The sequence below is a fragment of the Sabethes cyaneus genome, chromosome 3 (genome assembly GCF_943734655.1).
Source record: "Sabethes cyaneus chromosome 3, idSabCyanKW18_F2, whole genome shotgun sequence".
Classification (NCBI taxonomy): domain Eukaryota; kingdom Metazoa; phylum Arthropoda; class Insecta; order Diptera; family Culicidae; genus Sabethes; species Sabethes cyaneus.
The window spans coordinates 4,993,569-5,008,894 of record NC_071355.1 but is presented as its reverse complement, the minus strand read 5'-3'; the positions used below and the strand labels follow the sequence as shown (position 1 = coordinate 5,008,894).

The 15,326-nt window shown below is 40.6% G+C and overlaps 1 protein-coding gene across 1 annotated transcript; it reads right to left on the bottom strand.

Annotated features, from left to right (window-relative positions):
* Window positions 1-389: 389 nt before the first annotated feature.
* On the bottom strand, window positions 390-12,848 carry LOC128741928 (protein ABHD18). Its single transcript, XM_053838054.1, has 4 exons — window positions 12,344-12,848; window positions 2,367-2,634; window positions 2,146-2,258; window positions 390-2,081 (listed from the first exon to the last, which is right to left on the bottom strand). Exons 1-4 carry the CDS (start codon window positions 12,433-12,435, stop codon window positions 938-940), a joined length of 1,617 nt encoding a protein of 538 aa, XP_053694029.1. The 5' UTR covers window positions 12,436-12,848; the 3' UTR covers window positions 390-937.
* Between the last annotated feature and the right edge of the window lie 2,478 nt (window positions 12,849-15,326).

Below are 15,326 nucleotides of genomic sequence, written 5' to 3'. Positions count from 1 at the left end.
ACAAATAAAAAACAAACAAACATGTCTGTTTGCCGCCAATGTTTCGAATCACTTATAGACAAGATAAATATTGCATTGTTCGAATTCGGACCGAGTCAATTTACTTTTTCATCACTTTTCGAGATAGACAAGGAAGGCAGCCTGTAATTATTACCTTTCTATGCTCGTATGCTACTGGGTGCGATTTAAAGATTAATGCATCGCGAGTTCCGGTATTATAAGGCTTTAATAGAAAATTTGTTCCGTTGAATTATTGTTTGTAGCATTTTTATCCATCTCCATCTGATTGTGTGTAGAAACACATGAACTTTCTCAATTTTTCAATTCAAACTGCAGAGTAAAACTAGATTTTATTTTCAGCAGCATTATATTTATGCTGCCTACTAAAAGTCAATTTTTATTTCTAACGAGAATGTTTTTCTGTGTATATTTTGTGATAGTACGTGAGAGTGTTTAACACTAAATTTATTCGCAGCGTATTTTTTTTTTAAATTTCTTAACTGAATACTGACTAAATGTTGAAGAAGCGAAACGTGCTGCGCTCGATATTCCTTTTCTCGTTGCTTCTTCAGTCTACTTCCCCGGTGGAAGTAAACGTAAAGCGTCCTTCTATCTACTGTGTGCATTAGCTTTCCTCCAGTGAGCAAATTGTGTCTCTCCATTCCGATCTACAAGCTAGATGATGAAGGTGATGATCAGTTTATTCTCTGATGCAGTTACAGTTTCGGCGATTTTTTTCTGTGTCAAGTGCATTCTTTTCCACGGCAGGAATCAAATGCCGCATCCCACACACAGCTTGGGTTGCCCATCCGCGCTGGGAATGGCTTGAGATTTTTCGAGTTTTGCAATTTTTTTGGTTGGTTTAAATGTAAAAGGTTTTTTTTCACAGCCTTTCACTCCCTGTGCCAAATGGGAGTTCCGTCTAGTTAAGAGCTATTTATTTGGGGACTTCCTGAAGGCGTTCGTGCTCCGGAATCCATTTCTTGCGAGCCCGTTCAAACGCCTCAGCGATGCACGATCGGAATAGCTTTTGATGCAGAACGTAGGCGCTGACGTGTCCGGCGTCCAGATAGCGTACCTCAGCGCCGGGCCAAATGTCTTCCAGGCTGGAGCAACCCTCGCGTGGAATGTATGCGTCATCTTTGGCGCAAACGGCTATGATCAGAGAAGTGTCGTACGGAACGGTGAAGTTCTTCAAATGGGTACATTCGTCCATCATGCCACGCATGAACTGCAGAGCCTCACGTTCCCACCAGCGAGTTTTGGTCGTGTCGATCGGTTCCCGCTTCTCGGTGGCCGGTACGACTTCCGTGCTCGTGCTGTTGCTTCCCCAGCTGATGTATTCCATAATCTTTGCACCCAACGATTTCGATGGAGCTGCCTCCGGTACTTCCTCCGCCTTGACCTCCAAAATCAGCTCGTTACTATCAGTCTCGTTCTCTTCCTTGTACCTTTTGAGCGCCAGCTTGATTTTTAGGTTCAACTCATCGATCTCATCCTGCGTGAGTTCACACTTGATGTTTGACAGAAGTTTGTTCAGTAATGGTTGAGAAAGGTTAAGAACGTTCTGTCGGTTGATGTGAATGCGCTTCTGTTCCCGCTCGGGGGTAGTTTCGCGGATTACCGTTAAGTTTACATCGTTCAGATGGTCGTCCGAGTCTAGTTTATTAGTCTCGCAAATGTCCTGCTTGAGTTCCTGCACGGATTGCGAAAAGTTTTGCACAAAATGCTGACCGGCAACGAAGGCATCGTCCACTACCGTAACCATCTTGGACAGACGCTCTCGGAAGTTTCCGTCGGCGAAATACTGCGTTTCCAGGACGTCCCAGTTGATCGAATGGCTCATAACGCCTTCGGTGAATACTGCTGAAGCCGTGGACCAGCTGAGACACGGCACTAGCACCAATGGTTTGGGCCAATTCGTGGCCGCCAGCGAGGCCATGTGACCGCCCATCGACAAACCGGTGATACCCAACGGGCCGTAACCGTTCCGTTCGCACCAGTTTAGCAGAACCAACGATTCCAGCATCAGGCAGCCACCCATTACGAAGATATCCGATACATTGTGCAGACTGGAGGCACTGAAAGGCGGAGTTTTCAGTTGAAATTAGAGTGTGATTTGAAAAATGCGTTTAAAAAACCTACCTTTGGTCCTTCGGTTTGCGCATTCCGTAGAAGGGATTCTCCAAAATGATCGCGCCCAGATTTGCTTCCTTTAGCAGAGGCTTTGCAATCAAATTGCGTCGCTTCCAGTAGTACTGCGATTGAAATCAACAACAAACAAACAACAAACAAATCAATAAACAGGTTCAACGGGAGTGAGTCATCTACTGTGATGACCGTGAGAGAGCATCATATATACTCACATGATCACCCGTTCCGGCCAGATGGATGCACATCGGTTTGAAGCGTTCGTCGTTCCACTTCAGCGGAAGCAGAATCTGAAAGTGTGCGTTCTGCACGACATCCGGTACCAGGCCGGGCAGATAGATTTCCAGCGGCGTTTTGAATTTGCCCTCCAGAATCTTACAGTCGGACGTTAGCTCCTCCTTGGTGATCTCCACCGGGTAGTCCCGCGGGACGAGCTTCGAGCAGGCCGCACGATTCGAGATGATTTTGCGGAAGTCGAACAGTCTGCGAACGAGAGGTAGAGACGGTGTCGGATCAGAAATCAGCTGATTTTTCGTTTTATTTTTAAATCTAGATGCTGTTCCCGTTAGCGGTAGGAATTGACTTGTTCGGAGAGCTATTTTTGGACTAGGAAGTTACGTAAATCCTATCTAGAAAGGTATCAATTTTAAGATCATTCAGTTCTGATGACGTTAAACACTTTAGATATGGTCCCGAAAGTGCATGTGCTCAATGCTACGGAGCTAACACGGCGGGCTATCTTATCGCTTAGCTTATTATTAGCCACTTTTCAATGCCTTATCCTCCTTATCCTAGATTGTTTTTCAAATTTTTGACAAAGAAAAAAGTAGAACGGTATCATGTGTGATTCATTACGCATGGAAACATAGTAAACAACACTCTGGATGCATAGCTTAAGTTTACCACCAGCGTGCCTAAGATGGTCCACACTGCACTGGGGGGCACGTACCGCTGTTTAAAGTTAAATTTAAACGCAATAAACAGCGGAGGAGATCCTTTGATCCGGCGACCTACGGATCAAGTACTCGTATCTACGGATTTTTATAAACTTCACAGAAGAGGTTGAAAATTTCTTTCAGTTTCTAAATTCTTGTTCTATTTCCAATAATTAATTGTCTTCTTACGCGACAATTGAAAACTGTTGAACATTCAAGCCTTCAGAACACATAACAATAAATCGACGAATAGAAATATAAAATACGAAGGAAAGACACGTCGAATAGACGCGGTAGAAATTAAGAAAATGTGATAAAAAAATTAAAAAGTGGTGAGGTGAAAATTCAATGAAAAGTTGACAAAAAGACAACGAAAAACGGCCAAAATAGGACGGAAACAAAAATAAAATGAGGTGGGAAAACGCAAAAACAGCGACAAAAACATGACAAAAAAAAAGTCTAAAAGATATCTTAAAGAAGTCTAAAAGAAGTATAAACGAAGGTCAAAAGAAGTACATAAAAAACTATAAGAAGTCTAAAACAGTAAAAAAAGCCTAAACAGTCTAGATAGCTTAAAAAGGCTTGAAAAGTGTTAGAAATGAATAAATTTACAAGATGCCTAAAAGGAGTCCAAAAAAAAGGAAGAAGTCTTAAAGAAGCCACAAAGAAGTCTAAACAAAATCTAAACAAGTTTAAAAGAAGCCTAACTGCATGTTGGAAGCTGATTAAAAGGAATCTAAAAAAAATCAATAAAACTCCAAAAGAAGTCTAGCAGAAAACTTGCAGCAGAAGTTGAAATGAAGTCAAAAAAAAAGTAGTTCAAAAGAAATCTAAATGTAGTTGACAAGCAGAATAAAAAAAATCTAGAAGAGATTAGAATAGTTCTCAAAAAATTGTAAACACAAAAGAGGGCCATAAAAGGTCAATAAAAAAAAGAAGTAAAATAATTAAAAAGAAGTCTAAAATAAATATAAAAGAAATCAAAGGAAGTCAATAAAAGTCTTAAGAAAATTTTGTCAAAATCTAAAAACAGTCTCAAAGAAGTCTGTAAGATAACTAATAGAGGTCTAAAAGAACTATAAAAATAGTCTTAAAAAGTTTGGAAGGAATCGATTTAAAGAGTTCTAAATTAAGTCTAAAAGAATGCTTAAAGAATCCTATCGACCTTTTCGCGTGCCTAATGGCGGCTAGTTAAAGCCCTATAAAGATATACATTTATAGCGCTTCACGGCTAGTGGGCACAACTTTCGAAAAAAATGACATGCTTTTGGCAACTCTGCTTACGTCAAGTTGACATTTTCCCCCTTGGAAAACTGTCAAGCGTACGTTAGCAAAGTTGCCAAAAGCATTTAAATATTTTCCAAAAGTTGTGCCCACCAGCCGCCATTAAGCACGCGAAAAGGTGGATAAGAAGTTTGGAAAAAGTCTATGAGAGAGAAGACCAAAAAAAATTTAAGAAGCCTAAAAGAGGTCTAAAAGTAGTCTAACATATGTCTAAAAGCAGTTTTAGAAAAATTTAAAAGAATTCCAAAGGAAGATTAAAGAAGTCTAAACGAAGATCAAAAGAAGTCCATAAAGAGTCTGTAAGAAGTCTGAAATAAAGTCGAAAAAGAAGCTGAAGTTGAAGAAATGAAAAAGAAGTCTAGAAGAAGTTCAATAGAAGTTTAAAGGTAGTTTAAACGATGACTTGAAGAAAGCCGAGAAGAAGTCTAAACAAATTTAAAAGAAGTTACGAAGAAGCCCAAAAAAATTCTAAAAGAAGATAAAAAGAAATCTAGCAGAAAGAAGTTGGGGTCTACTAGGTTTATTTATTCGCGACAGATACGTATTTCTAAATAAAAATAGTAGAATTTAATTTGGATTCTTTCGTCGGGCATTCTAGCCACGTGTCCAGCCTACCATATTGCACTACCTTCATTACATCAGCATATTTGCATACTTCATGCAGTTCGTGGTTCACGTGTCTGCGCTACACTCCATTTTCCATTTTGCAAAATTTTACGCTCAAAATCCCAACTCGTCGATCAGCTTCCTTTAGCGTCCATGATTCATGTCCGTAAAGGGCCATCGGAAGGATAGTGTTCTGTAGATCGGCAATTTTAGGCTAATTGGCAAGCTACGTAATATGTTAAGAGCCCAATTCGCAGCTGCAATTTGATATTTTACTACGCGGCTTACACCGTTGTCACATGTCACGAGCGTACCAAGATGTATGAATTCACCCAATACTTCATAATTGTTATTTTAATTGAAGGAATCATGCCAACACGGTAATATGTTGAGAATAAATTGTACTACTTTCTGAGGAGAACTAGCCCATATTTCCGAAGGCTCCAACAGTCCTTCATCAAGAAATTTGCGCCTTTTATTGAATAATGCCGTGCATTCGCATAGTATATGATGAGCACTTTCACACTCTAGATTGCAGAAACGACATCTGTCATCATTAAGCTTTCCTATTACCTTTAGATGATATTTGCTTGGACAATGACCAGTAACCACTCCGCTAAAAGTACTCAAATCTTTTTTTGAAAGATTCAATAGCTTTTGCGTGATTGAGGCATTTGGCTTAATAAACCGTTTTGCATGACGGGCTGATAGAGTATTATTCCAGTTCAATATGACCTGATTCTCTTCCCATTTTTTCAGTTCCATCTTACACGTACTATTGGATACCCCACAGAAAGGTTAGGGACCTATAAATTCCATTGCAGATCCAGATCTGGCTAACTCGTCTGCTCTTTCATTACCTTCTATAAGACAGTGCCCGGGAACTAGGGCTGTCGGTATTGGGCGCTTTTGGTGAAAACCGGTATTTCGGTATTGGCATAGAAAATACCGGTAGTACCGGTAAAATACCGGTATTGGCAGATTATCCGAAATCATTAGAAATGTTGATGTTTTTCAGTAAATCTTTTTATTTTCAAACTTTAGCTTCTGCATTGTTGCTTATTGTTGCGATAGGGCGTTTCGGTATAGTGGCAACTCGCGGTTAACGATAAAACATTTATTTGTACGATAATTAACTACATGAAATAAAAGGTGCTCCGCGAGCTGCTGCTATCGCAATAAGAATGATGAAACATGATGGCCGTCACCGGATGAGAATGATCGCACACCGAGAGCCGCGGTAGCATCTGTCACGTTGACGGCTGTCAACTGAAGAGTCCCACTGGTAACTTCGGTGCTGTCATTTAACGGTTGGTGGGATGCCTTCCCAACACTTATCAAAGTAGAATTTAAGCAGATATAATACTCTAAGCGATGTATTTCAGTTACTAGAACGAATTTTATTACCAACGCTTCCAAGAATTGAAAAAACTTCCGCTTTTATCGATGTTTGACGAACGGCTCTAAGCGCATTAGGAATTTTCCTTTCATTTCTTCAAATTTAAAGTTAATTATTTACAAATATCTTGTATTGAAGTTTACAGCATAATTAATGCCCCGGTCTCCTACAGTCACGAATTTTTCCTCCATCTCCAAACCGGAACTCTTGCATAGCGTCATCCTCTTCATAATCCTTCACAGATATCTTCTCTTCTCTGTTATCATTCCCACTATTCTAAGATAGTGGGATGCAGATTTCATCTCCTTGCTTAATGTATCACTAGAAAGACTTGAAAAATATTCTCAATTCTTTCCTGGCAGATCCTTTGATGGCAAGAATACTCAAAAGGCGCAAAGGTCTCCGTATTCTGATCAGGGCCCGGCATTATCGAAACAAATAAATGAAGCTGCCTTCTCTTACCTTCGCTTCACACATGAAGTGACTTGTTTCATTTGTTGAACAGAACATTTCTAGCAAACTTCACCTGAAGCTAGAGACTGTGTCAAATGACACAGTCTCAGGCACGATTTGTCGATGTTGAGTAGTTTAATCATAATATGCGTTAAATGGTAGGACATGTTACTCAAAATCAATTCGATTGCATTCAAAGTGGCTGGCCTTTGACAGAGAAATACAAATGAAACTTTAAAACCGGTCGTCATGATGATCTAACAATCGTTTCAATGACGCTGATTGAAGCCAATTTTGAAATGAAGCGGCGCTGCTTCAGTTAAAACTGAAGCTTCATTACTTCATAGTTAGAAAACAACATACTATTGTAAGTTACGTTTCTGGGCCCTGATCTTGTTTCCTAAATTCTTTATTTGAGAGCTTCGAATAATTTTGTGGCTTTTAAATATCAAGTTGTTCAAAAATAAATTGAAACGCGACGTCTGGGTCATACAATAAAACATTTTTACAACAAAGATGCTCTCCTGTGCCTTAAACGGGTTCAAGAGCTATAATTATTTGACCCACAATTTCATTCTCTTCATTGTTAGTAGTCAAAGAATCTTGTCTGCATTAACACCAATTTGTTTTTCTAAAAGTTTTATAATCTTCTATCAAATTTAGTTCAGATTAGAAAATACCGGAAATACCGGTTTTTTGCCTTTCCAAAACCGGTATTTCGGTATCCAAAAATTGGCCGGTATTACCGGTTTCGGTACTACCGGTACTACCGGTTAGACAGCCCTACCGGGAACCCAAAAGAGGTTTACCCTGTTGTGTGTAGAAAGCTGTTGCAGCAGTTTTACACAGTCCCAGACTAATTTGGAAGTGCAAGCAACAGATTTTAGAGCTTTCAGAGCTGCTTGACTGTCTGAGAAAATACAAATATTTGCATACCTATATTTTCTCTTCAAGCAGATCGAAGTACATTCTAGAATAGCATATATTTCGGCTTGAAAGACCGTTGGCCATTTGCCCATTGCCACTGACCTGTTCAGTCCAGGACCAGTAATGCCAGCCCCCACTCGGTCTGCCAATTTCGAACCATCAGTGTAAAAAGTTATTGAACCATCTCTGACATAGGGACCCCCTCGTTCCCATTCACTACGATTTGGTTCATGGATGCTAAATAAATTGTCAAAATCGAATTTTTTTATTACTCAAAATACTTCAAGCTATAAAATTGCTGAAGTGAATATCGCTCTATCTTGTTTCGTTTTAAAGATGATGCCAAAAAAAAAAGCGGCATCCTAAATCAAGATTTTGTTGCTAACACGTAAATAGTCTATGGGTATGAAATGGGGAAGGCAAATGAGGAGCGTCCAATATAGCTCTAGCTATCCCAAGCCCCTACCTAGCGCCTCCACGTGGCCATACCCGGTAATGCTCTATTGAGTAGCCAAGCTAGGAGGTGCGATACTGTGTGGTTCCCGGCTGCCTGATCTCATAATCGAGGTTTTGGGCAGACGGTAGAGCCACACGATCTGGTAAGCATAATATAAGTTATTTTAATTATTTTTTTCGTTTTAGCTTATGAAGCATTTACTGCTTTATAGTGAAAACTTTGGCCAATACGAGTGTTAATACTGCACATGGATATTGGATACCAGAAGAAAAATTAAATTAATTATTAGAAGCATTTCTGGAAACTAAAAGGACGCAACTCTATTCCATTCGAAGGACTGCTGGTGAGATTGTTCTATTTTTATCCATATATACCACATTTAATAAATAAACTAGAATGGGGAAGAGGGAGGGACCATCAGAGCACTTGTTTGAAGCGGTGGGCCTAGGGAGAGTGAAACAGTCAACTTTCTAGGGTTAATCTTGGCCCGATTAACAACACATCGTGGATAATGAGCGGGCTCTTCTCCCCACCTGCTGGAGTCATTCAGCATTAAGACGGTTTATTCAACGATTGACTCAGGTGACTTAGCCCTTGGAAGGAGATTCTCTAAGTCCCTGGTACGTGGAAGTGATGTTGCTTATCGACCAATTCCCTTTTGGCCCTTCATACAAGAGTTGGGAAGCATGACCAATCGTTGAATATGTTTAACTCTTTTTGACATGATAGGCTCGTTGCTATGAACGGATGTTCTGCTAAGGCAGGTGGTACTACCATATATTCATTCATATTCATATTCTAACACGTAAATAGTCTAAAATCTACGACTATCGACTACTGAGTAAACAATTTATTCCACCTAGTTTGGCTTTCTGGACCATAATGCAATGGCGAAAGGAGGCGGAACGAAACTTAACGCGGTATAACGCTGAACGTTGGTAAGCGCCGCTAACAAGGTTTTCTCCTATCGGCTGTCACCGATAGCACACCGTTTCGTAGGGAATTACCAGATGAGCTTCATGGAGGCTCACGCAACTACGAACCAAATTTTTACCATCTGACAGATCTTGCAGAAATGTCGAGAGGACAACGTGTCCTTACATAACATATTATTTATTTCAAAGCAGCATACGATACAGTCGATCGAGACCAACTATGGCAGATAATGCACGAAGCATGGTTTTCCGGATAAACTGACGCGACTGATCAGAACTATATTGGATCGAGTGATGCGTTTCGTGCGCATCTAAGGGACACTCTCAACATCGTTCTTGCGAGAGTGATCCGACGATCACGACGAGCGGCATGATTTGACCAATAATAGCCAACTCCCAAGCTTTGCTGATGACTCTGACGGCATAACTTTGAAACGGCGGAGGCGATCCACGCCAGACTGTACGAGTCCAGGAGGATTGGGCTAAAAATAAATGTGTCGAAGACCACACACACCCCCTCCCACCGAAAAACGGAACAGAGGAAATCAGGGACTCAAGAAAAGGGCAGGAAACGGGACAGGACAGGAAAGGAAGAGAAAAGGAACAATGAAAGACGAACGGCGGGTAGAAAAAGCAAAAACGAGAGAAAACCAGACAAGAAACAGAATACGGAAAAGAAAAAAAGAGCAAACAACAGGAAAAAGATGAATAATGAGAGAGCAAAAAGAAAACCGATAGGTAGAGGAAACGAGGAAAACGGGAAAAAGATTGACCTCTTGACTGATGATATGAAAGGAGGAATATGGGAAAAAAAACGGAAAAAGGGACAGAAAAAGAAAATAAACCGGAAAATTTAACTAAACTAAATTAACTGAAGAGAAAAAGACGAAAAACGAGTGATAAAAAAGAAAAACCAGAGAGAAAAAGGAAAAAACGAACAGAGCAAAAAAACAGAAAAGACGAAAAAATGGGGCACCAAAAAGAGGAAACCACACAGATGAAGACGGAAAACCACACAGAAAGGAATGAAAATGAGATAAGATGGAATAGGAAACTAAGAAACAACGGAACAATGAAAATGAGACAAAAAGAGGAAAAACGGATGGCGAAAACCAACAAAAAGAGCAGAACGGAAGAACAAGTGGAAAAACAGGACTGGAAAAGAGAAGAAGCGAAACTGAAAAGCGGAACTCAAGTTCAATTGAATATTCGATTTTAAACTCAATTTCAAGTCTAATTTAATTCCAATTTTAGGCTCAATTTTAAGAGTCTAATTTTAGGCTCTGATTTCAAGTCCAAATTCTAGTAAAATGTTAATTCCAATTTCAAATGTAATTCGAGTCTAATCTTCTTCTTCTTCTTCTTTGGGCTTAAACGTCTTTCTAGGATTTGACCCTTCTTTGTTGACAGATTTCACGGCCGGTTGTTAGAGTACAGGACAGTTACGGGGCTAGTACAACAATCGGTAGGATAATCTAGCAGCACCGCCTAGCCGAGATTCGAACATAGGAGGACTGGCTTGTTAGACCTGCATCGTACTTCGAAGCTAACTGGGCGGTTATTTGTAAGTCCTAATCCCTAATGCCCTATGTCAAGACCGTTTTCAAGTCTAATTTTAACTCTAATTTCTAGCCCAGTTCCGTGTCTACTTTCTAGTTGAATTTCAACTTTGATTTTGAATCCAGTTGCACCCAAAAGTTTGGATTTTTCAACCTAATCGGCGGGTATTTTTGTGATAAGGAATAATAGATTCACCATCTTACGATTACTTCGCTTTTCCTAGACTAAAACCACCAATATTCTTCTGAAAAGTCGCAGGTGCCCCATTTTTTGGTTAAGTCTAGGCACGCTAGTGACCTGAATGGTCCCTGAAAATGAAAAACAGGAAAAACCAACCAAACACTGTCCCGAAGTTGATAAGCGTTTGCTCTTCCTCTTACCCAGGCGAATATCTGAGCATTTGAAAAGCAAAATAATTATTTATTCTTACAAATAAGGTATACCTATCGGATAATCCAACGAAAATAGCTGATTGCTTATCTATCGTTGTTAATTTTATTGTTTTGTCATAGGTACACCGGGTACACCAGATAGCTGCAGTAAGCAAAACAAAACAACTACTTGCATCAGAGACAGATGAAACACATTTTCACTATTTTGCACCCCCCCGTCAGCGGAACACTGTTGCGTACGTGATTTCCAGCATAAAAGCGTTTTGCTGCCCTGCCTGTGTTAGTAGGCCGGGTTGGACGTCGGGTCTTTATAACAACTACATCCAACAACAAACTGTGCAAGTGTTGGTTTCCTTCTTTCTTGTTTTGGTTTTTCGCAAATGTTTTGATTTTCAATTCAAGCAACCAATAAATTTTTTGGTTTGCTGAAGACCTCTTGAATTTTTTACCTCTATCACTGTTTTTTTCTAACTCTACACTAACAAGTAACGAAAAAATTGTTGGTAAAACATGGTTAAAGTAGTGCTTCAACACGATTTTTCTATACGCGTCGCAGACGACACACCTTCAACGGATGAGGTGGCAACGCACCCCGGTCGCGCCTCTAAACCCCATGCCGAGCGCAGAAACGCAGTCAAGGATAGATAAATTGCGTCGTTGTTTTTCGTCCTTGGAATTGTTTGGCAAAGTCTTGTAAACAAGCCGCTTTAAGGAGCTGGCCTTTATTTTCTAACAATGCTCATAATAGCAAACGTTCAATTCTCCAATGTTGAAAATTCCTCCAGTATAACACAAACTTTTCGTTTTTTAATTCCTACACCGGCTAAATATAACTCCGACTGATTGCAATCGCCAGACACAAATTGGATGAATGAGAGGTGCAATCAAGGCAATGCAACGGGATGCATCTTTTCATCTTCATCGGAACGTTCATCGCTCTCTGAATGTGACGAGTAGTTTATTACATAATTTAAACTGTGCATGGGAAAGTTTAATTTCAACGTTTTCACTCGCTTCTCTAGAACAATCCAAAGTTCAGTCATCTTTTTTTTCGCGACGGCTTCTATACTTAAGCACAGGATTTATATTAATCAAATGAACAGAATAAACTGAGTTTGCTTGGGTCAAATTCTCGACATTGCTCCCTACTGATAAGAATGCGGTCACTGATAATACCGCTACGGTTGGGGATCCAGCACATACATCCAGTGTGAGACAATGGAACCAGCTTTCCGGGTACTTACCTTTCGAGATTCTCCGGTTTGCCCCAGCCTTTGCAGAAGAACTTGGTCAGCAGCAGGGACCTGTACAGTCCATCCAACCGCGATGGAGGCATTTTGCGATTCGAGCCTCCGGTTTCTTCTCTTTTGTCAAGAAAAAAAATCACTCAAAAATATCAAGCCTTCCTGGCAATTGGTTGCTTCACTAATGTGCTGTTTTTCTACTAGATTGTAGTTATTATTATACTGGGCGGTAATGTCACTTGTTTTCGTCGGACACAAACACTCCTGCACCGAAATACCCGAGTAAATTCAACCGATTCGTTGGATACTTGGATAAACTTGATAATGGTGGCTTGCGGGCACAATCACTCTTGCGCTTCTTTTACTTTAAACCTTAAAATTATTTTAATGCTATTTATTGCAATGCGATCATAAAAGCTGAAGATGAATAATGCTGCCGTGAAGTGAAAATTTTCACCGAAAAATATTTTGTTTGCGATTTTGTTTGTTTATTGTGTGTTCACTGTTTGAGTTGTTTCTTGTTACTAGAGCATGGGCGAGCACCGTTTCTGCCTTAAATAACAACGTACAAACAAAACCAAGAACCGATCCTCTGTGTACGTGCCATTTGGATGCAATCCAAATTGAGCTCTCTCTGTCGAGCGACATCGTCTGTGCTAGTCGGCAGCCTTACTCACTACACTATAGACACAGTTATGTTTACAACAATCGTACGATATTTTTACGTCGTTCAAAACATGAAAGAAGAGAGCGCGTCAAAACAACAACCGGCCACGCACACCAACACACTAGTAGCAAATATTTATTTAATCAATGAGCGAAATTCGCGAATCCGCACTTGCCTCGCAGTTGCAGTTCCCCCAAGGTCCACCACCATAGTAAAAGTAGTGAAAATTAGCGTCTGTCAAATTTTAAATGCCACTGGAAATTTTACTGTTTTTTACGTCGCACTATTTGCCCTCCATAGACCATAGCTTACTATGTTGTACAAAATAAGCCCGGCTGCTCCTTCTCATATAATGCCAGCATAAAAGCCGTAAACAAACGAACACCCTCCCAACCCAGCCCAACCCAGTCCAACACCCAACAAATTCCGCTCTCCGCAACCGATATCGCTCTCTCAGCGAGTCCTAGCAGAACATCTTGCATTGCATGCAATCCACCACCGGCTCGGCATCGGCAGTCGGCACTGGTTTATACGCTTGTTCTCGAACGAAGAGCAAAATATTTACCCTTTCGGACCGGGTTCGGATCAAGACGCCACAACATCCGAATAACAGATAATTGACGCAATGGATGAGGATGCAATGAATGTAGTGGATAGTGCACTGCGCTATTATTACTACTCACTAGGTAGTATACAAGGTTAGTCAAGAGAGGTTTTCTGATGTTCAAATTTGTTTTTCACCCCCGCTGGGTAACCCTTGACGATCACCAAAATTTTCAAAGCGGAAACTGTTGAATGTATAAACAACGTCGTTGGTTGCTAACCAATCGTTCCGCGCACGTCTGTTCTACAAACTGTGAAAACTAGATCACCTATTTTAACTCACCTTGGTAGTATAGTGCTCTATAGTACTGTCCACGTAATCCGAACTAATTATAGGATGTTTTGGTAATATTTTGTTGACACAAACGACTGCAGAATGTTGTAAATATTTATCCGATTCACGAGTCGGTTTGTAGTAAACAACTTGCACTTCGAATTGAGTCACGTTACGAAGGGATTCACAATTAAATGTAAATAATATTCAATAGAAAGTTAGGCCTGTGCGGTAACCACCCCGGGAATTTGTGATACAAGAGGCTCGTCCTTCAGCTTAGGTTAGGCTAACCAGACGTCCCGGATTTTGCAAGACTCTCCCGGATGTGGATGGCATGTCCCGGATTACTAAGCGTCCCGCGCTAATTAATTTTTTAAACGAAACACTTTCTAAGGACGTTGGTAATTGTTACATTTCATGATGAAGCAGAGGCAAACCTCTCGAACCTCGCTCGAATATCTCGATATTTCAAACAAATTCTTTCACTTTACTGTTGATACCGCTCATCAGCCGGCGCATATCTCCTTCAGTCACGGTTTTGACCAGCCGGTACCACCGGAGATGAATTTCATTGCCATTGTGCCATTGTAGCATGCCCTTGATGCAGTAATGGCAGCAAGCTATCATATGGGACTTAATGAAGGGTAAAAGCGGTTTGACAAGGCACTTTTTATTATTTATTTCCGAATTCATAATCCTATCCGTTACAAAACACTGGTTTTCATACTGCTGGCAGAGGAACCGATTCCTTACCGAATCATGACTTTTTGTCACAAACTTATCCCCAAAGAGCCCAAAGATCATCTCGAATCTGCTACGAACCATACTGCAAGCAAGAGCCTGTTTCAGAGAAATTTTCCACCAAACCCCCAGGTTGAAAATTTTTCTGAAACTTATTCATCGTCGATTCAGACACATCCATCGCGTTTCGTCAGCACCCGGTCGTACAGCTTACGAGACCGGATTCTGGCCATTATTTATTGTTAGTTTTAAGCTTCGGTAGGGTTCTCTATTTGCTCGGTAAGGTAATACTTGTAGCCTTTCCGAAATGGATTCGTCGTATAGTACAGCCACAGACTATGCAGTATAGTACAGCAGTTAGATAGTATTCGCTTCAATTTTTTCGCTTAAGCATATTCCGTGATGTTGGAATCAGCCAAGATTTCTTGAACGACCTTCAACTGCAGTTAACGATCAAGAGTACCATTCTAACGCCTGGTTTGTGGTTTTTGAGTAGGCTTGAAAGTTTCCTTGTACTTTTCAATCACTTGCACTACAGTTCTTTTCGGGCCTACTTTGCCCTTCGTAAAACACTACGATCAGCAGGCATACGCCGCCGCACGAAGCTAACAATGTACAAAACCATTATTAGGCCGGTAGTTCTTTATGGACTTGAAGCCGTGACGCTGCTTACGGAGGACACACACGTGTTTGAGCGC